The 24,361-nt window shown below is 48.6% G+C and overlaps 1 protein-coding gene across 1 annotated transcript in view; it reads right to left on the minus strand.

Annotated features, from left to right (window-relative positions):
- Positions 1–24,361, minus strand: part of cnnm2b (cyclin and CBS domain divalent metal cation transport mediator 2b) — a gene marked incomplete at its 3' end in the record, with an annotated part of 298,448 nt that overhangs the window by 38,578 nt on the left and 235,509 nt on the right. Inside the window, exon 2 of the mRNA XM_079264440.1 lies at positions 2,435–2,578. Coding sequence (XP_079120566.1) covers positions 2,435–2,578 — 144 coding nt within the window. The remainder of the gene's footprint in view (positions 1–2,434; positions 2,579–24,361) is intronic.

Here is a 24,361-nt window from a genome sequence, read left to right on the forward strand (position 1 = left end):
TCTGCCTCGTCTGGTGTTCATACTGCATCCATTGTTGCAGTGGATTTCTGCAGGATACTTGCATAAGACACAATAAAAACCCAAAACAGCCATAGTTTGGTCTCCATGTTTAACTGGCAGGTGGAGGAAACATAGACTGTGATAAAGAGATGGGCGGAGCCTCCGTGACGTCACCCGTAGGTTTCTGAAGAGCTGAATTGAAGCTCGGTGGGCGGTTCCTACCGTCGCCATCTTGGCTACGTCATGCGCGTTGACTCGACCAGAAAATACAAATATGGGCAAAGAGGTGGAGCTGAGATGGGGGCTGTGAGCATCATGGTGGATGATTGACATCGAGTGAACTCCAAGCTTTCTGTAGCTAAGAGCTAATCGAGCTAACCCCGAGATAACAGGAGCTAACTAGCTAACGGAGGTAAGCGGGCTAAAGCTAAGTCACGTTGTTAACCGGCTAAAAACCGCGGTTGTTCTACGTTCTTCTGACCTGAAGCCAGAGATTGGTACCTGTCAATCAAAAGGACACGCCCCTAAATATGCAGAACTTCGAGATTAAATTACTTTTAAACGGGCGACTTAGAAAAAAATTCACTTCCCCCACAGTTCTCATGAAGGTAAACCTGACCTATTAAACCTAAAATGGATTTTTGTACCAGGCTGTAAACATGTTTGTGCCAGGCTGTAAACATGTTTATTTCTGCCGTGAAGTTGGTCTTTTTAACATGGGAGTCTATGGAGATTTGCTCTGTTTTGCAGCCCCTAGTGGATGAAGGGGGAACTGCAGTTTTTTGCACTTCTGCATAGTCTTTACTTTTTACCGCCGGAGGTTGCCGCTTGGGAGGAAACATAGTTTTCTTCTTCACGCCGGTCTGGTCCTCTCTTCTGCTAAATATTAGAGCAGCGCCACCTCTGGTGGGAATGGGGAGATATTATTCTAATGGGTTGGCTGGTTTGACCAAAGTGCAGCGTGAACACGGTCTCGGTCCACATGCATACACCCCCCTGGACCCAGTCCCCGACCGGACCGAGTCAAGCAAACTGTCCTGATGGGAATGCATCCTTAAGTTCTTCTAAACACTCAAACTGAAGATGTTTGTACCAGAACTGCACACTAAAAGTCAGGCAGCGCCGAAAGATTTACCAGCATAACTGCGTAACCATGACGACAAACAAAGCAAAAGCCAAATCATTTACAGTGAAGCAGTGAGACCAAGCAAACAAGCGACCAACACAAACAACGATATCACAACGTTTTCTGGCTTCATTGCAAGACTTAATATCTATCTCAATATTTTGAAATCTCCTCTAAAACAACCTGTAACTGCTGAATTCAGCATTATGTATGAAAGTAAGCATTTTCCCCAATGCAAGCTGAGGCTGTGTGTTTGGTGATGTATTTTCTTACTGGAGTTTTTTTTTCTTTTTCATTTTGAATTTTTCAGCATGTTGCAAACAAACAAAGTAATTTGCTTTTCAGTCTGTTCACTTGGTATTTTTGTTGCAGGTGGAGAGTTTGAGCCTTTCTTCATGCTGCAGAGGATCCCGTTCAAGTGGCGTAACACGTTTGTGGTCCTGCTGCCTTTACTGCAGCCGTTTTACAGTATATGTTGCAGGTTATGGCTGCATAGTGGTTAGCACTGTGGCCTCACAGCAAGAAGGTCGCTGGTTCGATCCTTGGCTGGGGTGAGGGTTGGTCAGTGGCCTTTCTGTGTGGAGTTTGCATGTTCTCCCCATGTAGGTACTCCAGCTTCCTCCCACCATCCAAATACATGCATGTTAGGCTAATTGGTTACTCTAAATTGCCCCTAGGAGTGAGTGGTTGTTTGCCCTGCAATGGACCAGCGAGCTGTCCAGGGTGTACCCTACCTTTTGCCCTAAGACTGCAGGGATAGGCTCCAGTTTCCCCACCATCCTGAATTAGATTAAGCAGTTAGGAAAATGAATGAATGAATGTTGCAGGTTATCAGGTTTTATTCAACGTCTTCCTTGCGAAGCCCAAACCACTGCCATTCAGCTGAGTTGATGTTTTCAGGTGTTTTTTGGTCTCTTCTGATTCTGAAACTTATGGGAAAGTTTTTCTGGGTGGGAGGGAAGAGTGGTGTCTGCTGCGAGCGCGGCACTGCTACATACAATACATCTAGCATGGTGGAAATATCCCCCACCCCTACAGGAAATTAGACAAATCATCACTTTAAAATATTTTGTTTACTTACATTTTTTACTAATTCTTATTTTTGTATCTTTAAAACACTTAAATAATTTTGACACAAAAGTGACTCCTTGGCTTCAACTTGGACATCAGCTGGCTACGTCCATCTGTACGTGTGACATCTTTACAGCTCTGATAAGTCTCAGCGAAGTTGTTGGTACGCGTCGAGAACACACCACTCATTTAGTTTGAGCTGAACTCGGAGGAATGTGAGCTTTATGAGGAACCTACTGTACAAGTCAGTTTCATCCAGGATCTCTGACTTGATGATTTCTTCAATCACGTCTTCCAGGGTGACAATTCCCAGAACCTCGTAGAAAGGGTCTCCCTCTCCTTCATTGTTCACCCTCTGAACTATTGCCAAGTGGGATTTTCCTAAGAGAACACACATGAACACAGGTTGTAAGGTTAGAGTCATAAAATGATAAAGAAAGCTAAATATAGCACAGGAAGAGAGCAGCAGGTCACCTGGGAACAAACAGGTTGAACCACACAGGAGCAATAAGGGGAAATACAAACATTATAGAATCAATCAAAATAGCGTTAAGATATTATTAAAAGCTTTTGCAACAGTCACAAAAAAATAATATAAAATAACTGAATGAAAACATTTAAAAGCAGTCAGGAGTCTGAACAGATGTATTCTGTAAGCTTTGCTCATCCTTTCTGATGCAGGGACACTGGAGTCATCTGGTGAAAAAAAAAACTAAAGTTCTGTATCATCAGCTTGTGATAACTTTATGTTAAAGTTCTATCATATTTTACCCAAATTTAACCAAGTTGAACAGAAGAAACCCAAAATCTGGGGCTTCATTTATAAACCAGCAGAGACAGATAAGCTGCAGTGAGTCCAACCATCTCTGCAGATGGGAAACACCCTGATCAGCCTGATGATGGACAGCTGTCATGGCAACCACGTCATTTTAATTGTAATTATTCACATAGAATCTTATTAGAACAGCAGCTACGACTAATTAATTCTGTGAACTGGCTTGTTAACATATAGAAGTGCTTCGTTTCAGAACAGATTTTACTGGTCGATGTTCTTTTTAATAACATTTCTGATGTAAATCCAGATTTATTTTCATGGTGGAGGATTAATTGAAGAGGAGGCTCTTAGAGGAGGCTTTGAGGCTACAGACTGGAACGTCCTCTGTGAACCTCATGGAGACGACATCAACGCCATGACTGAGTGTGTGACAGATTACATAAACTTCTGTGTGGACAGCATCGTCCCAACAAGAACAGTGAGGTGCTTCCCCAATAACAAACCCTGGATCACCAGTGACCTGAAAAAGCTGCTGAACATCAAAAAGAAAGCCTTCAGGGATGGAGACAGGGAGTTATTGAGGGCAACACAAAAACAACTTAAAACCCAAACTAAGAAGTGCAAGGAGGACTACAGGAAGAAGTTAGAAAGTCAGCTCCAGCAGAATAACCTGAGGGATGTGTGGTCTGGAATGAAGAAGATCACCGGCTTCAAGTTAAAGGGGGACCAGCCTGATGGAGGTCTGGACAGAGCTAATGAGCTGAACATATTCTTCAACAGGTTCAGTTCACCCCCTACCTCCAGCCCAACAGACCACACACCCTCCATAAGCCCACTGCTTTCCTGTCACGCCTCCAATCTGTCACCCTGCAGCTCAGTCATGGACCAGAACACAGCTTCATCTCCCTCCACATCAGGACATCCTGAGACCTCCACCTTGTTTGTGTCCTGCAATCAGGTTAAGAAGCAACTTGAGAAACTGAACCAGAACAAGGCTGCAGGTCCAGATGGTGTCAGTCCCAGAGTTCTCAAGACCTGCTCAGAACAACTATGTCCGATTCTCCAGCACCTTTTCAACACCAGTCTGAGACTAAATAGAGTCCCAGTGCTGTGGAAAACCTCCTGCCTTGTTCCAGTGCCTAAAAAAACACAACCAGCTGAACCAAGTGACTACAGACCAGTTGCCCTGACATCTCACATCCTGAAAGTCCTGGAGAGACTCTTACTGGCTCACCTCAACAAGCAAGTAAACACCTTTCAGGACCCATTCCAGTTTGCATATCGTAATGGACTTGGGGTTGAAGATGCCATCATATACCTGCTCCAGAGAGCACACTCTCATCTGGACCATTCAGGCAGCACTCTGAGGGTCATGTTCTTTCATTTCTCAGTGCTTTTAATACCATTCAGCCTGCTTTGTTATGTGAGAAGCTCCATAAATTCCAGGTGGATACCTCCACAACCACCTGGATCTATGACTACCTCACAAACAGACCCCAGTTTGTGAGACTGAAAGGTTGTGTGTCTGAGATGGAGGTCAGCAGCACTGGTGCACCACAAGGAACTGTACTCTGGCCATTCCTCTTCACTCTGTACACCTCAGACTTCCAGTACAACTCTGAGTCCTGTCATCTGCAGAAATACTCTGATGACTCTGCAGTTGTGGGGTGTATCAGGGATGGACAAGAAGCAGAGTACAGAGAACTGGTCAGTCAGTTTGTTAAATGGTGCGGTGACAATCATCTCATATTAAATAGCAGCAAAACAAAAGAGATGATTGTTGACTTCAGGAGGAAGAAGAATAAACAAAGCACTGTTTCCATCCTGGGAGAGGAGGTGGAGGTGGTGGAGGAATACAAGTATCTTGGAGTTCAGCTGGACAACAAACTGGACTGGAAATGCAACACTGACTACATCTACAAGAAAGGTCAGAGCAGACTGTACTTCTTAAGGAAGCTGAGATGGTTTAACGTCTGCACCAAGATGTTGCATATCTTCTAGAAGTCTGTTGTGGAGAGTGCAGTCAGCTTTGCAGCATCTGCTGGGGTAGTAGCATCAGAACCAGAGACTTGAAGAGAATCAACAAACTGATCCAGAAAGCTGCTTCTGTGCTTGGAGTAACTGATTGTCCAAAGAAGAATGCTGCACAAGCTGATGAAGATGATGGAGGGTTCTTCACACCCTCTCCACAACACAGTGATGAAACAACAAAGTGTGTTCAGTGAGAGGCTTCTTCAGGTCCGATGGAAGACTGAAAGATACAGAAGATCATTCCTGCCAGCAGCCATCAGCCTCCGGAACAAGACCTCCTCTAGTTATTATTATTATATACTACAATATTTCCCTTTGGGGATTAATAACGTATTTTTCATTTCATTTCATTAATATCAAATGTGCATTTTCTTAAAGGTGTCATAACCTGGTCTTTTCATGTGCCCACTGTCCTCTAATGGTTTTTGAATAACTGTTTAAAAACTTATTAAACAAAAAAAATGATAAAAGTGCGTTTTCTGACACTTTATTCATAATAAAACTTTTCTCGCGAGAATTCACGCGAGATTTTCACTAACCTAGATATGGATTAAAATAATGTTAATGAGATGCTCGCTGATTGATCGCTGGAAGTCCGGAGCCGGAAGGGGGGCGAGGCCAGTAGGCTCCATGCTAAAAACATTAGCGGCTAGTGATAGCAGCTAACCCGACAGCAGCAGCTTTCTGAATTCAGCATTGATGTCTGAACCAGACTCTGAGCCTGAGAGAGAAGACACCGAGATGGTGGAAGGAGCATGTTTACAACAAACTGTCTCTGAATGGTAAAGTCCTCACTTTTAATGTCTGCTCGCCTTGCCTGTTCAGATAGCATGTTGACAACGAGGCATGTCATTCATGTTTATTACGTCTCAGTTTTATTCTGTGTTGGACCGTTTTTTAAATAATAAATGTACTTTTTAACACAATCCGGAGTTAAAGTTGTAAAAAATGAAACGGATGTTTACTGAACCGGTCGGTACGTTCAGTGTTCAGCTGCCGGCCAATCTGCACCCAGATAAGCACACACACATTTTAACCACACGGAGTTTCACGGAGCAGCGCTTTTTATTGAGGTTTTATTTACCGTCATGTGTTTTTCTAAATTAATTAGCTTATTTAGATTTCCCGTTTTAGCCAGGAGTGTGAAAAATGTCGTTATGTCAACATGACAGATCTCTGGTTGATGCAGCCACTGATGTGGGCTGCTGTGTTACTGTACAGATAAATAACATGAAGTCAGATATCTTGTATCATTGATCAGGCTTCCACCTGACTAATATCTCGTGTTTTATATATTCCAGCATCACTTACCATCTATTATGTTGGTCTAATTGTTTCTGTTAAGCTGCACATGCCAAGATATTATTACTGTGCTTAGAAAATAAAATTTCTCTTTTCAATTCCTTAGGTGCCGAGAAGGATAAAGCAGGTCCAAACTCCTCCGTGTCTGACCCAACACCCTGGCGTGGACCCAGTCTGCTTCAATGCTTTTTCATTACAAAATGCACAAAACATTTATAAGCAGGATTATGTACATTTTTATCTGTCAGAGGGAATGAGGCAAGCTTCTCTTCAATGCCCAAAAATTCAGAAATAAAGCTAATCAAATGGCAAATAACTGTAAAAGGTGATTATTTATGTTCTTGCCATTTCATATTACATATAACAAATAGTAACTTTGCTGCAGTCACTTAGGACAACAACAGTTGAATTAAATACAGAACTTTACCATATACACATTTATGCATCTGACTTTTGAATGTAAAATGTAAAGCAGAAGTAAAAAAATACAGCTTTTTATAACACAATACCTTTATTAGTGTACAGAAATAAAATCAATGCTCATTTTCAATGTAATAAAATAAAAATGATCATTTTCACTCTTAGTTATTGATTCTATTAACACAGTAGCTGAGTTTTCTGGGTTTTATGTGGACTCTCGTGGTTCTGGAGCCGGATGAGCAAGCCTCCACAGCACTCTTGATCATCATCTTCCTCCAGACTGAGCTGAGATCTCATCTTCACTGCTGTCGTCTGGGTTTCTTTTCTGCACAGAACCAGATACTGATATCAGAACAAGCAATATAAGTGCCTCTTAGCTTCCATTAAGAATGTATATGTGTTTGATTTATTACCATTTTCTGTATGTAAAATTAATCAAACAACAAACCTGTATTTCTGAAGAGAGGGTGGAAAGTCCTTGATGACAGCTGTGTTCCAGTTGTTGCTTGCATTGTAGGGTCAGTCTGCTCCAACATCAACTTTTAGACATCAGTAGACCGCTGGTGCTGTGCATGGTGTGAGATGTGCTGGACTAAAATCTGCAAATACAAGTTATAAAAATATCAGATCATCACATAAATAGATTGTAGGTGTAAATAACTGCAGTTTAAGAGTAATCAAATATTGTTATACAAATAGATCAAATCAAACTTTATAAAGCACTTTCATGCCAAAGACAACACAAAGTGCTTTGCTTACTTTTATTTTTAAAAAGCTGATTAAATCAGGTTTTCACACACTGAAATATTAACATAGAATTTTAAAAACACATTCATTTTATTTCACACAGTTAGACACAATTTTCCCTAACCCCCCGTGTCTTCACTGCATGTAGATAAAATAAAACATATCTTTTATATCCATCATACCAGGAGTCAGACCTCCACATCCACAGAGGCTGCAGCTGCAGATATTAATCCTGCACAGCTCCCGTTTTACAAACATGACTGAAGATGTCAGAAATAAAAAGTTTGCATTCTGGTTCGGTGAATAAATACAATGATGGAAATAAAATATCCTCCCTGTTGATATCCAACAGGTGCCAACATCAGACTACATGATGGTTAAATGATCATTGACTATTACAGCTGCCATGTCATGGTGGGGACAGCAAAGCTGCATTCATCATAAATACTGTACTTACCGTATGGTAGCAGGCATGAAAAATAATAAATAACATTTACGTGGCAGAACATAGGATAGATATAAGAAAATAAAACCTGGGGCTCAGGTTTATATATACGCCGCAGGACGTTAAACCTTCAGGCTCGTCCCATTAGCATAGCCGTTAGCATTAGCATTATCTCAACAAAGCAGAACTTTATAGCAGTAGTTACACTTACCGACTGCATTGATGCTGAGCCGCTTACAGCTGGAATTCCCCCTCTTTCCAACTAGGGTGATGCCGTCTTCCCTTGGTGTTTTCCCAAATGTCAGCAAAATGTTTGGCACAAACAGGCCGCAGCCGGCAGAGATGCAGGTGCATTATCAGCAAGAAAAACAATGTAATCCATCTGTCCCTGGTAGTTTGGTCCGCTGATGAAGGGAGAGGAAAAAAAACCTTCCGATGTTGGTTTTGCTAACAGACAACCGAGCAGTGGACATGATCGCTGCTCGCACGTCTTCACACAGCTTGTTGCTAATAGCAACTGAGGCAGGTCCAGCAGGTGTATTATTGCTGGAAAAGGTGCAGGTTAATGCAAATAGCTCCCCGGGATCCTGGGGAAAAAATAAAAAAAATGCGTTTGCGAGACTTCGGTGTTGCGGCCAGTTTTGCTGCGAACAAAGTGCCTGGACGGAAAAACCCGGCCGTCTTCTACAGAAAGGCTTCTGGGGATGTTACCACTTCTGCCCAACACTAATACGCACGTTTTAACTCGAAAAAGTGCAATTTCCGGGTGATGACTCCTTTAATTTTTGAAAATGCTGTTAATGTAAAACATTTTGTGTGAAAGTTTATCTTTGAATTTGCACAAATGTCTAATTTCACACCATTTCTTTGGTCTTGTTTCCCCATATTTTGTGTACGGCAGGTCCGAGTTGGCGTGCAACATTTTACCACCAAATTGTGTTTCTATTAATCCCACAGGTTGACTCTAACTAGACTTGTGACAGCTTTAAAAGCAAGGTCCTAAGTCTCGGGGGATTTCACAAGTCTTAACGAGTCATTCAAACTGGTAGCTGCCGATCTTAACTCCGGCCATCCGCCATCCGACGTAAACCAAAGTCCAATCCAGTTTCCTAGCATGTGAAACAGGATTCTGCTCTGCAGAATCAGCCCAGAGCTAAGATCCAGCAGAATCAGTCTGACGTTCCAGCGCTGTGACGGCGTTGGAAGCCTGACTGAAATTTCTAAAGATAGTTAAAGTGTCAAACTGTTAACAATGTGGAGAAAACTCTGAAGTATCCAGCCGATCAGACAGGCATGGCAGATAACTCCATATTTCATCATCTGAGCCCCTTTGCCCCTCGTTGCCTCTGCATCTGTGTTCCCAGGACCCTCCTGTGTGCTGTACCATCTGAAAAAAAACTGCTGCGTGTGCAGAGAAGACTGTCAGGCAAAACACTAAACAAATTCTTTGCCTTTTCTCAGCTTGTGATCATTTAAAAGGAATTTTCCAGAGGCAGGGGCTAATATTAGCCCGTGCAAAATGAAGTTTCCATTCCGCCCTGCCGATATTCTCACAGAGTAAAGGAGCAGACTGGGCAAACCTGTGTGATCAGATTGTCTCAAAGTGGGCCGTTTGCATGCAGATACACCTGGATGAAAACAATGGAGGATGCCAGCATGCACATGTACATGCACGTGTGTCATGGGTGTGTGGGCACCACAATGCTCCCTGATGCTGTTTTCAGCTAATGTGTTTGGGGCTTTGGTGCAGGCAGGCCCAGAATGAAAAGGCATTTGGCTGATCATCCAGAGTGTTTTATTGCACTGCAGCCCACTTCTTCCTCACATCAGCACGGCCGCACACCGGTGTGAAGCAGACCGAGCCTGAGAGCCTGATTATGAGAATGCTGTGAGAGTGGGATGCAGGAATGAGGCTTTGAAGAAACATGCTGAAATTATCATGACAGGCTGGCTCCCCAGAGAGAAGCATTACTCGTGTAAACACAAACATCCCCTGATAAGAAGAGTCTGCAAACGTTAGGAAGTATGCAAGTCTTCATTGGTAAAATTCAGCCACTGTATGTCTGTTAAGATGTGACTGACCTTCAGCAAGCTGTTCTGTCGTTGAGAGGCTGGTTTGAGCTAAGATAAAGAAAGAAGGACACTAAAGGGTTCAAACAAAAAGGCTCAGAACTCCCTAGGCAAGCAATCACTGTGAACTGTGAAGGAAAGGAGGGAGGTGAGGCGGCAGGCACAAGCAAAACAGATCGATGCACACTGTGTCATGGTCCCACTATGCCTAACCAGACTTACCGTGTTTTTATCTCCTAGGTCCATTATCTCCTAGGTCCCATATCTCCCAGGTCCCTTATCTCCAAGGTCCCTTATCTCCTAGGTCAGTTATCTCCTAGGTCTCTTATTTCCTAGGTCCCTTATCCCCTAGGTCAGTTATCTCCTAGGTCCCTTATTTCCTAGGTCCCTTATCTCCTAGGTCTCTTATTTCCTAGGTCCCTTATCCCCTAGGTCAGTTATCTCCTAGGTCCCTTATTTCCCACGTCCCTTATCTCCTAAGTCCCTTATCTCCTATGTCCATTATCTCCTCGGTCAGTTATCTCCTAGGTCCCTTATTTCCTAGGTCCATTATCTCCTAGGTCTCTTATTTCCTAGGTCAGTTATCTCCTAGGTTTCTTATCTCCTAGGTCCATTATCTCATAGGTCTCTTATTTCCTAGGTCCCTTATCTCCTAGGTCTCTTATTTCCTCGTTCCCTTATCTCCTAGGTCCGTTATCTCCCAGGTCTGTTATCTCCTTGTTTTCTCCGTGGTTCGATATTTCCTTGGTCCATATCTCCTAGGGCATTATTCTCTAGGTCCGTTATCCCCTAGTTCCGTTATATACAAGGGCTGTTATGTTCTCGGTCCGTTATCTCAGACCGAGCTTACGGAGCTGAAGATAACTGAAGACATTGATCTGGAACTTGACATCAAATCAGCTAGTTTAACAGATGTCCCATCTCTCTGACTTCTCTTGCTTCAATTAATGTTTGGACAATTTGGAACGTATACTACAGAGCAGTCATGAAGTTTGGAGTATTTAAGTGTGTGTATGTGTGTGTTAACACAATGCCAAGGAGGAAAGACACCAGCAAAGATCTTAGAGCAGATAAAGCTGCAGCCTATCTGTCTGGGAAGGCTTGTGAAGCTATTTTTAAACACTACGGTTTCTGTCATTCTACAACAAAAAGATTATTTACAAGTGGAAAATATTCCAGACAGCTTCCAGTCTTCCCAGGAGTGGACGTCCCAGCTAGTTTACCCCAAGGACAGATTGCACAATGCTCAAACCCAAGAGTTACATCTCAGATTTTCCAGGCCTCGGCATGCTCACAGAAAAAGACTGAGAAACTGTGGCTGGTTTAGGGTTGCAGGAGAAACCTCTCCTCAGTAGAGCGATGCAGGCCTGCAAACTGCAACACCTGAACGATGAACAGGTGGAAAACAGCTGCTGATCCTGCAGGGAGAGGATGTGCTCCCCTCAAGGCGACCGAGTGCCGTTTGCTTCAGAAGTGTGAAACAGAAGTTCTGACTTCAGGCAGCGCTTCTCGTCACGTCAGCTGAGTCTGATCAGGATCAGGGTGCATCATCAACATTTTATAGCAGCTTTCCTGGAGGTTTAATACACAAGTACAAATACATGCTATTCATACATTTTTGTTTAATAAAACGTATGAGTATGATAAAATACAAGTTATATAAAATATTTTCTGTAAATCTTCTGCTCTAACTTGATGCAGGTAATGGATCAATCCAACTTCAGATTAACAACCACGTTAAGCCACAAATAACTTTAGCTGCATGATGCTTTCTGACATTATTTTATGATTTTAAAGGGCTTTAATTCCTCCGTTCCACTAAAGTTAGCAGGATTAGTTCATTCCCAGCTCTCTTAGTCTACAGCGCTACAAGCTCAATGCATGTGCAAGAAAAACGATTTGCTAACAGCGCACACTCTTACGGAGTATCCTGGTACAAAATAGGAGAAAATGTAAATATATTTATTGAACACCCACATTGTGTTCTATCAAACCTGAAATCAACATTGCTGATAGAAACTGCGTCTATATTGCTTCCATACAGCGTTTGTGTGTCAGTCAGACTCTGCTGTTGGTCGTGTTTTCTCTTCAAACTCGCCATGCTGCAAACACACGCACAAGCCCTCGTTTAAAGTCTGCAACACATTCGCACCTGCCGCCCAACTCTTAGTAAATCAGACCCACATCCAGAGTTCTAGATTGAACATGCAGATTACTACTCGCACTCAGGAAACACACTGGATCTGGTCCGTAGTGTCTACAAGGAGCATAAAAAATCCTGCCAATATACAGTACAGTCCATCTCGTTCATAGTGACGGCTACGTCCCACACAGGAGGCCAATCGGTTCAGGTTTAATATCATTGGTATTAATATTTGTTACATCTGTGCCGTACGTGGATGACAACTCGATGAAAAGGTCAGTTATCCTGACCTGAAAAACCTTCAGTGTATTTGACCTTTTTTAGGGTTATATTTTCTTTCTAATTTTATCTTTAATTTACCTTTAGATATCAGTTTTTACTTGGCCAAAGCCAGAAATGGAGATTAAACATGTGCAACTGAATGTTTGCTATGAGACAAGAAGAACTGGTTCCGCTTCGTCTCTCACCTTCTCCTCACCTGTCTGGCATGCAACAAGATCCTACCTCTGACCTTCATGTAAACCGACGAGGACATTTCAGAGATTTAGCATAACAAGTTCTTCTCCCCAAGCTGTTGCGTGCACACACACACACACACACCTAACACACAAATGCAAAGGTGCAAGTTGTACAAAGGAATCCCTCCGGGGTGGGAACACCTTGTGACTGCTGCAGCTCAGAGGAGGCGACACGACGCTGTTGGAAAGGCATCAGCACTCGCAGCGCAGGTCACAAGTTTAAAATAAGAAAAACACACAAAGGATTAAACTGAATGGGAAGCTTGTCAGTGGAAATGATAGAGAAATGCATGTTTACGTAAAGTTTAATGGTGTTTGTTCAACAGTCTGTCTCACGGGCTGCAATGTATAAAGGACTGGAAATGTTACAAATTCCACGGAAAAGACGGCAAAGGAAAGTCATTCCAGCAATGTTTCCTTTATAAGACTCGTCATAAGAAGCCAGGATATCTGAAAAGGGATGTTTGTTGAGTATCCATTCTATCTGAGCGCTGGCTGCGTCTGATCAATATCTGGTAAGAAAAATAGCACATCATGCCTGATAAGAAGCTGACTAGAGGAGGAAAAACATGGTGTGTTCCCGCTTTAATCCACACGATGCAGAGAGCGTTGCAGTAAATAAGACACGTCAGACGCCCACAACGTAGGACGTTGAACGACACGTTCAGGCTATGGTGGAACTGTTTGCAGCGAAACAACGAACATGAAAAATATATTTAAAAAATCCAAATATGAGCCGCATTGCTGTTTAAAAAATCAAGTCAGTTTAAAGTGTGAGAAAAGAAGCGGCTCATAGCCGGACAGAAGGTAACGTCTCTGGAAAGGCCGAATCTGAAAGAGAAACCTTTAAAAGCTTTACTACAGAGAGTTGTCCGAAGATTCCCGATGGGAAGTTTCCGCCAACATTTCCTTTAGCAGGGGGAGGAGCTCCCAACTAACTAACCCAGTCTCACTGCCAGTCTCATCGCCAGTCTCACTGCCAGTCTCAACGCCAGTCTCACTGCCAGTCTCACTGCCAGTCTCATCGCAAGTCTCACTGCCAGTCTCATCGCCAGTCTCACTGCCAGTCTCACTGCCAGTCTCATCGCAAGTCTCACTGCCAGTCTCATCGCCAGTCTCACTGCCAGTCTCAACGCCAGTCTCACTGCCAGTCTCACTGCCAGTCTCATCGCAAGTCTCACTGCCAGTCTCATCGCCAGTCTCACTGCCAGTCTCACTGCCAGTCTCATCGCAAGTCTCACTGCCAGTCTCATCGCCAGTCTCACTGCCAGTCTCAACGCCAGTCTCACTGCCAGTCTCATCGCCAGTCTCACTGCCAGTCTCACTGCCAGTCTCATCGCAAGTCTCACTGCCAGTCTCATCGCCAGTCTCACTGCCAGTCTCATCGCCAGTCTCACTGCATGTCTCATCGCTAGTCTAATCCCCAGTCTCACTGCATGTCTCATCCCCAGTCTCATCACCAGTCTCACTGCCAGTCTCACTGCCAGTCTCATCGCAAGTCTCACTGCCAGTCTCATCGCCAGTCTCACTGCCAGTCTCACTGCCAGTCTCATCGCAAGTCTCACTGCCAGTCTCATCGCCAGTCTCACTGCCAGTCTCATCGCCAGTCTCACTGCATGTCTCATCGCTAGTCTAATCCCCAGTCTCACTGCATGTCTCATCCCCAGTCTCATCACCAGTCTCACTGCCAGTCTCATCGCCAGTCTCATCCCCAGTCTCAATTCAAGTCTCATCGCCAGTCTCACTACCAGTCTCATTGCCAGTCTCACTGCCAGTCTCATCGCCAGTCTCACTGCCAGTCTCATCGCCAGTCTCATCGCCAGTCTCATCGCCAGTCTCACTGCCAGTCTCATCGCAAGTCTCACTGCCAGTCTCATCGCCAGTCTCATCGCCAGTCTCACTGCCAGTCTCACTGCATGTCTCATCGCTAGTCTCATCCCCAGTCTCACTGCATGTCTCATCGCCAGTCTCACTGCCAGTCTCATCGCCAGTCTCATCGCCAGTCTCACTGCCCGTCTCACTGCCAGTCTCATCACCAGTCTCACTGCATGTCTTATCGCTAGTCTCGCTGCCAGTCTCACTGCTAATCTCATCGCCAGTCTCGCTGCCAGTCTCACTGCCAATCTCATCGCCAGTCTCATCGCTAGTCTCACTGCCAGTCTCATCCCCAGTCTCACTGCCAGTCTCATTGCCAGTCTCACTGCCAGTCTCATCGCCAGTCTCATCGCCAGCCTCATCACCAGTCTCATCGCCAGTCTCACTGCCAGTCGCATCGCCAGTCTCACTGCCAGCCTCATCACCAGTCTCATCGCCAGCCTCATCACCAGTCTCATCACCAGTCTCACTGCCAGTCTCATCGCCAGTCTCACTGCCAGTCTCATCGCCAGTCTCACTGCATGTCTCATCGCTAGTCTCATCCCCAGTCTCACTGCCAGTCTCATCCCCAGTCTCACTGCCAGTCTCACTGCCAGTCTCATCGCCAGTCTCATCGCCAGCCTCATCACCAGTCTCATCGCCAGTCTCAGTGCAAGTCTCATTGCCAGTCTCACTGACAGTCACATCGCCAGTCTCACTGCCAGTCTCATCGCCAGTCTCATCGCCAGTCTCACTGCCAGTCTCATCGCCAGTCTCACTGCATGTCTCATCGCGAGTCTCGCTTCCAGTCTCATTGCCAGTCTCACTGCCAGTCTCACTGCATGTCTCATCGCTAGTCTCATCCCCAGTCTCACTGCCAGTCTCCTCGCCAGTCTCACTGCCGGTCTCATCGCCAGTCTCACTGCCAGTCTCATTGCCAGTCTCACTGCCAGTCTCATCGCCAGTCTCACTGCCAGTCTCACTGCCAGTCTCATCGCAAGTCTCACTGCCAGTCTCATCGCCAGTCTCACTGCCAGTCTCATCGCCAGTCTCACTGCATGTCTCATCGCTAGTCTAATCCCCAGTCTCACTGCATGTCTCATCCCCAGTCTCATCACCAGTCTCACTGCATGTCTCACTGCCAGTCTCATCGCAAGTCTCACTGCCAGTCTCATCGCCAGTCTCACTGCCAGTCTCACTGCCAGTCTCATCGCAAGTATCACTGCCAGTCTCATCGCCAGTCTCACTGCCAGTCTCATCGCCAGTCTCACTGCATGTCTCATCGCTAGTCTAATCTCCAGTCTCACTGCATGTCTCATCCCCAGTCTCATCACCAGTCTCACTGCCAGTCTCATCGCCAGTCTCATCCCCAGTCTCAATTCAAGTCTCATCGCCAGTCTCACTACCAGTCTCATCGCCAGTCTCACTGCCAGTCTCATCGCCAGTCTCACTGCCAGTCTCATCGCCAGTCTCACTGCCAGTCTCATCGCCAGTCTCACTGCCAGTCTCATCGCAAGTCTCACTGCCAGTCTCATCGCCAGTCTCATCGCCAGTCTCACTGCCAGTCTCACTGCCAGTCTCATCGCCAGTCTCATCGCCAGTCTCACTGCCCGTCTCACTGCCAGTCTCATCACCAGTCTCACTGCATGTCTTATCGCTAGTCTCGCTGCCAGTCTCACTGCTAATCTCATCGCCAGTCTCGCTGCCAGTCTCACTGCCAATCTCATCGCCAGTCTCATCGCTAGTCTCATCGCCAGCCTCATCGCCAGCCTCATCGCCAGTCTCATCGCTAGTCTCACTGCCAGTCTCATCCCCAGTCTCACTGCCATTCTCATTGCCAGTCTCACTGCCAGTCTCATCGCCAGTCTCATCGCCAGCCTCATCACCAGTCTCATCGCCAGTCTCACTGCCAGTCGCATCGCCAGTCTCACTGCCAGCCTCATCACCAGTCTCATCGCCAGTCTCACTGCCAGTCTCATCGCCAGTCTCACTGCCAGTCTCATCGCCAGTCTCACTGCATGTCTCATCGCTAGTCTCATCCCCAGTCTCACTGCCAGTCTCATCCCCAGTCTCACTGCCAGTCTCACTGCCAGTCTCATCGCCAGTCTCATCGCCAGCCTCATCACCAGTCTCATCGCCAGTCTCAGTGCAAGTCTCATTGCCAGTCTCACTGCCAGTCACATCGCCAGTCTCACTGCCAGTCTCATCGCCAGTCTCATCGCCAGTCTCACTGCCAGTCTCATCGCCAGTCTCACTGCATGTCTCATCGCGAGTCTCGCTTCCAGTCTCATTGCCAGTCTCACTGCCAGTCTCACTGCATGTCTCATCGCTAGTCTCATCCCCAGTCTCACTGCCAGTCTCCTCGCCAGTCTCACTGCCGGTCTCATCGCCAGTCTCACTGCCAGTCTCATTGCCAGTCTCACTGCCAGTCTCATCGCCAGTCTCACTGCCAGTCTCACTGCCAGTCTCATCGCAAGTCTCACTGCCAGTCTCATCGCCAGTCTCACTGCCAGTCTCATCGCCAGTCTCACTGCATGTCTCATCGCTAGTCTAATCCCCAGTCTCACTGCATGTCTCATCCCCAGTCTCATCACCAGTCTCACTGCCAGTCTCACTGCCAGTCTCATCGCAAGTCTCACTGCCAGTCTCATCGCCAGTCTCACTGCCAGTCTCACTGCCAGTCTCATCGCAAGTCTCACTGCTAGTCTCATCGCCAGTCTCACTGCCAGTCTCATCGCCAGTCTCACTGCATGTCTCATCGCTAGTCTAATCCCCAGTCTCACTGCATGTCTCATCCCCAGTCTCATCACCAGTCTCACTGCCAGTCTCATCGCCAGTCTCACTACCAGTCTCATCGCCAGTCTCACTGCCAGTCTCATCGCCAGTCTCACTGCCAGTCTCATCGCCAGTCTCACTGCCAGTCTCATCGCCAGTCTCACTGCCAGTCTCATCGCAAGTCTCACTGCCAGTCTCATCGCCAGTCTCATCGCCAGTCTCACTGCCAGTCTCACTGCATGTCTCATCGCTAGTCTCATCCCCAGTCTCACTGCATGTCTCATCGCCAGTCTCACTGCCAGTCTCATCGCCAGTCTCATCGCCAGTCTCACTGCCCGTCTCACTGCCAGTCTCATCACCAGTCTGACTGCATGTCTTATCGCTAGTCTCGCTGCCAGTCTCACTGCTAATCTCATCGCCAGTCTCGCTGCCAGTCTCACTGCCAATCTCATCACCAGTCTCATCGCTAGTCTCATCGCCAGCCTCATCGCCAGCCTCATCGCCAGTCTCATCGCTAGTCTCACTGCCAGTCTCATCCCCAGTCTCACTGCCAGTCTCATTGCCAGTCTCACTGCCAGTCTCATCGCCAGTCTCATCGCCAGCCTCATCACCAGTCTCATCGCCAGTCTCACTGCCAGTCGCATCGCCAGTCTCACTGCCAGCCTCATCACCAGTCTCATCGCCAGTCTCACTGCCAGTCTCATCGCCAGTCTCACTGCCAGTCTCATCGCCAGTCTCACTGCATGTCTCATCGCTAGTCTCATCCCCAGTCTCACTGCCAGTCTCATCCCCAGTCTCACTGCCAGTCTCACTGCCAGTCTCATCGCCAGTCTCATCGCCAGCCTCATCACCAGTCTCATCGCCAGTCTCAGTGCAAGTCTCATTGCCAGTCTCACTGCCAGTCACATCGCCAGTCTCACTGCCAGTCTCATCGCCAGTCTCAATGCCAGTCTCATCGCCAGTCTCACTGCATGTCTCATCGCGAGTCTCGCTTCCAGTCTCATTGCCAGTCTCACTGCCAGCCTCATCACCAGTCTCATCGCCAGCCTCATCACCAGTCTCATCACCAGTCTCACTGCCAGTCTCATCGCCAGTCTCACTGCCAGTCTCATCGCCAGTCTCACTGCATGTCTCATCGCTAGTCTCATCCCCAGTCTCACTGCCAGTCTCATCCCCAGTCTCACTGCCAGTCTCACTGCCAGTCTCATCGCCAGTCTCATCGCCAGCCTCATCACCAGTCTCATCGCCAGTCTCAGTGCAAGTCTCATTGCCAGTCTCACTGACAGTCACATCGCCAGTCTCACTGCCAGTCTCATCGCCAGTCTCATCGCCAGTCTCACTGCCAGTCTCATCGCCAGTCTCACTGCATGTCTCATCGCGAGTCTCGCTTCCAGTCTCATTGCCAGTCTCACTGCATGTCTCATCGCTAGTCTCATCCCCAGTCTCACTGCCAGTCTCCTCGCCAGTCTCACTGCCGGTCTCATCGCCAGTCTCACTGCCAGTCTCATTGCCAGTCTCACTGCCAGTCTCATCGCCAGTCTCACTGCCAGTCTCACTGCCAGTCTCCTCGCAAGTCTCACTGCCAGTCTCATCGCCAGTCTCACTGCCAGTCTCATCGCCAGTCTCACTGCATGTCTCATCGCTAGTCTAATCCCCAGTCTCACTGCATGTCTCATCCCCAGTCTCATCACCAGTCTCACTGCATGTCTCACTGCCAGTCTCATCGCAAGTCTCACTGCCAGTTTCATCGCCAGTCTCACTGCCAGTCTCACTGCCAGTCTCATCGCAAGTATCACTGCTAGTCTCATCGCCAGTCTCACTGCCAGTCTCATCGCCAGTCTCACTGCATGTCTCATCGCTAGTCTAATCTCCAGTCTCACTGCATGTCTCATCCCCAGTCTCATCACCAGTCTCACTGCCAGTCTCATCGCCAGTCTCATCCCCAGTCTCAATTCAAGTCTCATCGCCAGTCTCACTACCAGTCTCATCGCCAGTCTCACTGCCAGTCTCATCGCCAGTCTCACTGCCAGTCTCATCGCCAGTCTCACTGCCAGTCTCATCGCCAGTCTCACTGCCAGTCTCATCGCAAGTCTCACTGCCAGTCTCATCGCCAGTCTCATCGCCAGTCTCACTGCCAGTCTCACTGCATGTCTCATCGCTAGTCTCATCCCCAGTCTCACTGCATGTCTCATCGCCAGTCTCACTGCCAGTCTCACCGCCAGTCTCATCGCCAGTCTCACTGCCCGTCTCACTGCCAGTCTCATCACCAGTCTCACTGCATGTCTTATCGCTAGTCTCGCTGCCAGTCTCACTGCTAATCTCATCGCCAGTCTCGCTGCCAGTCTCACTGCCAATCTCATCGCCAGTCTCATCGCTAGTCTCATCGCCAGCCTCATCGCCAGTCTCATCGCTAGTCTCACTGCCAGTCTCATCCCCAGTCTCACTGCCATTCTCATTGCCAGTCTCACTGCCAGTCTCATCGCCAGTCTCATCGCCAGCCTCATCACCAGTCTCATCGCCAGTCTCACTGCCAGTCGCATCGCCAGTCTCACTGCCAGCCTCATCACCAGTCTCATCGCCAGTCTCACTGCCAGTCTCATCGCCAGTCTCACTGCCAGTCTCATCGCCAGTCTCACTGCATGTCTCATCGCTAGTCTCATCCCCAGTCTCACTGCCAGTCTCATCCCCAGTCTCACTGCCAGTCTCACTGCCAGTCTCATCGCCAGTCTCATCGCCAGCCTCATCACCAGTCTCATCGCCAGTCTCAGTGCAAGTCTCATTGCCAGTCTCACTGCCAGTCACATCGCCAGTCTCACTGCCAGTCTCATCGCCAGTCTCATCGCCAGTCTCACTGCCAGTCTCATCGCCAGTCTCACTGCATGTCTCATCGCGAGTCTCGCTTCCAGTCTCATTGCCAGTCTCACTGCCAGTCTCACTGCATGTCTCATCGCTAGTCTCATCCCCAGTCTCACTGCCAGTCTCCTCGCCAGTCTCACTGCCGGTCTCATCGCCAGTCTCACTGCCAGTCTCATTGCCAGTCTCACTGCCAGTCTCATCGCCAGTCTCACTGCCAGTCTCACTGCCAGTCTCATCGCAAGTCTCACTGCCAGTCTCATCGCCAGTCTCACTGCCAGTCTCATCGCCAGTCTCACTGCATGTCTCATCGCTAGTCTAATCCCCAGTCTCACTGCATGTCTCATCCCCAGTCTCATCACCAGTCTCACTGCCAGTCTCACTGCCAGTCTCATCGCAAGTCTCACTGCCAGTCTCATCGCCAGTCTCACTGCCAGTCTCACTGCCAGTCTCATCGCAAGTCTCACTGCTAGTCTCATCGCCAGTCTCACTGCCAGTCTCATCGCCAGTCTCACTGCATGTCTCATCGCTAGTCTAATCCCCAGTCTCACTGCATGTCTCATCCCCAGTCTCATCACCAGTCTCACTGCCAGTCTCATCGCCAGTCTCACTACCAGTCTCATCGCCAGTCTCACTGCCAGTCTCATCGCCAGTCTCACTGCCAGTCTCATCGCCAGTCTCACTGCCAGTCTCATCGCCAGTCTCACTGCCAGTCTCATCGCAAGTCTCACTGCCAGTCTCATCGCCAGTCTCATCGCCAGTCTCACTGCCAGTCTCACTGCATGTCTCATCGCTAGTCTCATCCCCAGTCTCACTGCATGTCTCATCGCCAGTCTCACTGCCAGTCTCATCGCCAGTCTCATCGCCAGTCTCACTGCCCGTCTCACTGCCAGTCTCATCACCAGTCTGACTGCATGTCTTATCGCTAGTCTCGCTGCCAGTCTCACTGCTAATCTCATCGCCAGTCTCGCTGCCAGTCTCACTGCCAATCTCATCACCAGTCTCATCGCTAGTCTCATCGCCAGCCTCATCGCCAGCCTCATCGCCAGTCTCATCGCTAGTCTCACTGCCAGTCTCATCCCCAGTCTCACTGCCAGTCTCATTGCCAGTCTCACTGCCAGTCTCATCGCCAGTCTCATCGCCAGCCTCATCACCAGTCTCATCGCCAGTCTCACTGCCAGTCGCATCGCCAGTCTCACTGCCAGCCTCATCACCAGTCTCATCGCCAGTCTCACTGCCAGTCTCATCGCCAGTCTCACTGCCAGTCTCATCGCCAGTCTCACTGCATGTCTCATCGCTAGTCTCATCCTCAGTCTCACTGCCAGTCTCATCCCCAGTCTCACTGCCAGTCTCACTGCCAGTCTCATCGCCAGTCTCATCGCCAGCCTCATCACCAGTCTCATCGCCAGTCTCAGTGCAAGTCTCATTGCCAGTCTCACTGCCAGTCACATCGCCAGTCTCACTGCCAGTCTCATCGCCAGTCTCATCGCCAGTCTCAATGCCAGTCTCATCGCCAGTCTCACTGCATGTCTCATCGCGAGTCTCGCTTCCAGTCTCATTGCCAGTCTCACTGCCAGTCTCACTGCATGTCTCATCGCTAGTCTCATCCCCAGTCTCACTGCCAGTCTCATCGCCAGTCTCACTGCCGGTCTCATCGCCAGTCTCATTGCCAGTCTCATTGCCAGTCTCACTGCCAGTCTCACTGCATGTCTCATCGCTAGTCTCATCCCCAGTCTCACTGCCAGTCTCATCGCCAGTCTCATCGCCAGTCTCACTGCCAGTCTCATCGCAAGTCTCACTGCCAGTCTCATCTCCAGTCTCACTGAATGTCTCATCGCTAGTCTCGCTGCCAGTCTCATCGCCAGTCTCACTGCATGTCTCATCGCTAGTCTCATCCCCAGTCTCAGTGCATGTCTCATTGCCAGTCTCACTGCCAGTCACATCGCCAGTCTCACTGCATGTCTCATCGCCAGTCTCATAGCCAGCCTCACTGCCAGTCTCATCTCCAGTCTCACTGATGGCTCATCGCTAGTCTCGCTGCCAGTCTCATCGCCAGTCTCACTGCCAGTCTCATCGCCAGTCTCACTGCCAGTCTCACTACATGTCTCATCGCGAGTCTCGCTTCCAGTCTCATTGCCAGTCTCATCGCTAGTCTCGCTGCCAGTCTCACTGACAGTCTCATCGCCCGTCTCATCGCCAGTCTTATCGCTAGTCTCACTGCCAGTCTCATCCCCAGTCTCACTGCCAGCCTCATTGCCAGTATCACTGCCAGTCTCAGTGCAAGTCTCATTGCCAGTCTCATCGCCAGCCTCATCACCAGTCTCACCGCCAGTCTCAGTGCAAGTCTCATTGCCAGTCTCACTTCCAGTCACATCGCCAGTCTCACTGCCAGTCTCATCGCCAGTCTCATCGCCAGTCTCACTGCCAGTCTCATCGCCAGTCTCACTGCATGTCTCATCGCGAGTCTCGCTTCCAGTCTCATTGCCAGTCTCACTGCCAGTCTCACTGCATGTCTCATCGCTAGTCTCATCCCCAGTCTCACTGCCAGTCTCATCGCCAGTCTCACTGCCAGTCTCATCGCCAGTCTCACTGCCAGTCTCATTGCCAGTCTCACTGCCAGTCTCACTGCATGTCTCATCGCTAGTCTCATCCCCAGTCTCACTGCCAGTCTCATCGCCAGTCTCACTGCCAGTCTCATCGCCAGTCTCACTGCCAGTCTCATCGCAAGTCTCACTGCCAGTCTCATCTCCAGTCTCACTGAATGTCTCATCGCTAGTCTCGCTGCCAGTCTCATCGCCAGTCTCACTGCATGTCTCATCGCTAGTCTCATCCCCAGTCTCACTGCATGTCTCATTGCCAGTCTCACTGCCAGTCTCACTGCCAGTCACATCGCCAGTCTCATCGCCAGTCTCACTGCCAGTCTCACTGCCAGTCTCATCGCCAGTCTCACTGCCAGTCTCATCTCCAGTCTCACTGCATGTCTCATCGCTAGTCTCATCGCCAGCCTCATCGCCAGCCTCATCGCCAGTCTCATCGCTAGTCTCACTGCCAGTCTCATCCCCAGTCTCACTGCCAGTCTCATTGCCAGTCTCACTGCCAGTCTCATCGCCAGTCTCATCGCCAGCCTCATCACCAGTCTCATCGCCAGTCTCACTGCCAGTCGCATCGCCAGTCTCACTGCCAGCCTCATCACCAGTCTCATCGCCAGTCTCACTGCCAGTCTCATCGCCAGTCTCACTGCCAGTCTCATCGCCAGTCTCACTGCATGTCTCATCGCTAGTCTCATCCCCAGTCTCACTGCCAGTCTCATCCCCAGTCTCACTGCCAGTCTCACTGCCAGTCTCATCGCCAGTCTCATCGCCAGCCTCATCACCAGTCTCATCGCCAGTCTCAGTGCAAGTCTCATTGCCAGTCTCACTGCCAGTCACATCGCCAGTCTCACTGCCAGTCTCATCGCCAGTCTCATCGCCAGTCTCAATGCCAGTCTCATCGCCAGTCTCACTGCATGTCTCATCGCGAGTCTCGCTTCCAGTCTCATTGCCAGTCTCACTGCCAGTCTCACTGCATGTCTCATCGCTAGTCTCATCCCCAGTCTCACTGCCAGTCTCATCGCCAGTCTCACTGCCGGTCTCATCGCCAGTCTCATTGCCAGTCTCATTGCCAGTCTCACTGCCAGTCTCACTGAATGTCTCATCGCTAGTCTCATCCCCAGTCTCACTGCCAGTCTCATCGCCAGTCTCACTGCCAGTCTCATTGCCAGTCTCACTGCCAGTCTCACTGCATGTCTCATCGCTAGTCTCATCCCCAGTCTCACTGCCAGTCTCATCGCCAGTCTCACTGCCAGTCTCATCGCCAGTCTCACTGCCAGTCTCATCGCAAGTCTCACTGCCAGTCTCATCTCCAGTCTCACTGAATGTCTCATCGCTAGTCTCGCTGCCAGTCTCATCGCCAGTCTCACTGCATGTCTCATCGCTAGTCTCATCCCCAGTCTCAGTGCATGTCTCATTGCCAGTCTCACTGCCAGTCACATCGCCAGTCTCACTGCATGTCTCATCGCCAGTCTCATAGCCAGCCTCACTGCCAGTCTCATCTCCAGTCTCACTGCATGTCTCATCGCTAGTCTCGCTGCCAGTCTCATCGCCAGTCTCACTGCCAGTCTCATCGCCAGTCTCACTGCCAGTCTCACTACATGTCTCATCGCGAGTCTCGCTTCCAGTCTCATTGCCAGTCT

Source organism: Telmatherina bonti (assembly GCF_933228915.1).
Source record: "Telmatherina bonti genome assembly, chromosome: 3".
Lineage (NCBI taxonomy): Eukaryota > Metazoa > Chordata > Actinopteri > Atheriniformes > Telmatherinidae > Telmatherina > Telmatherina bonti.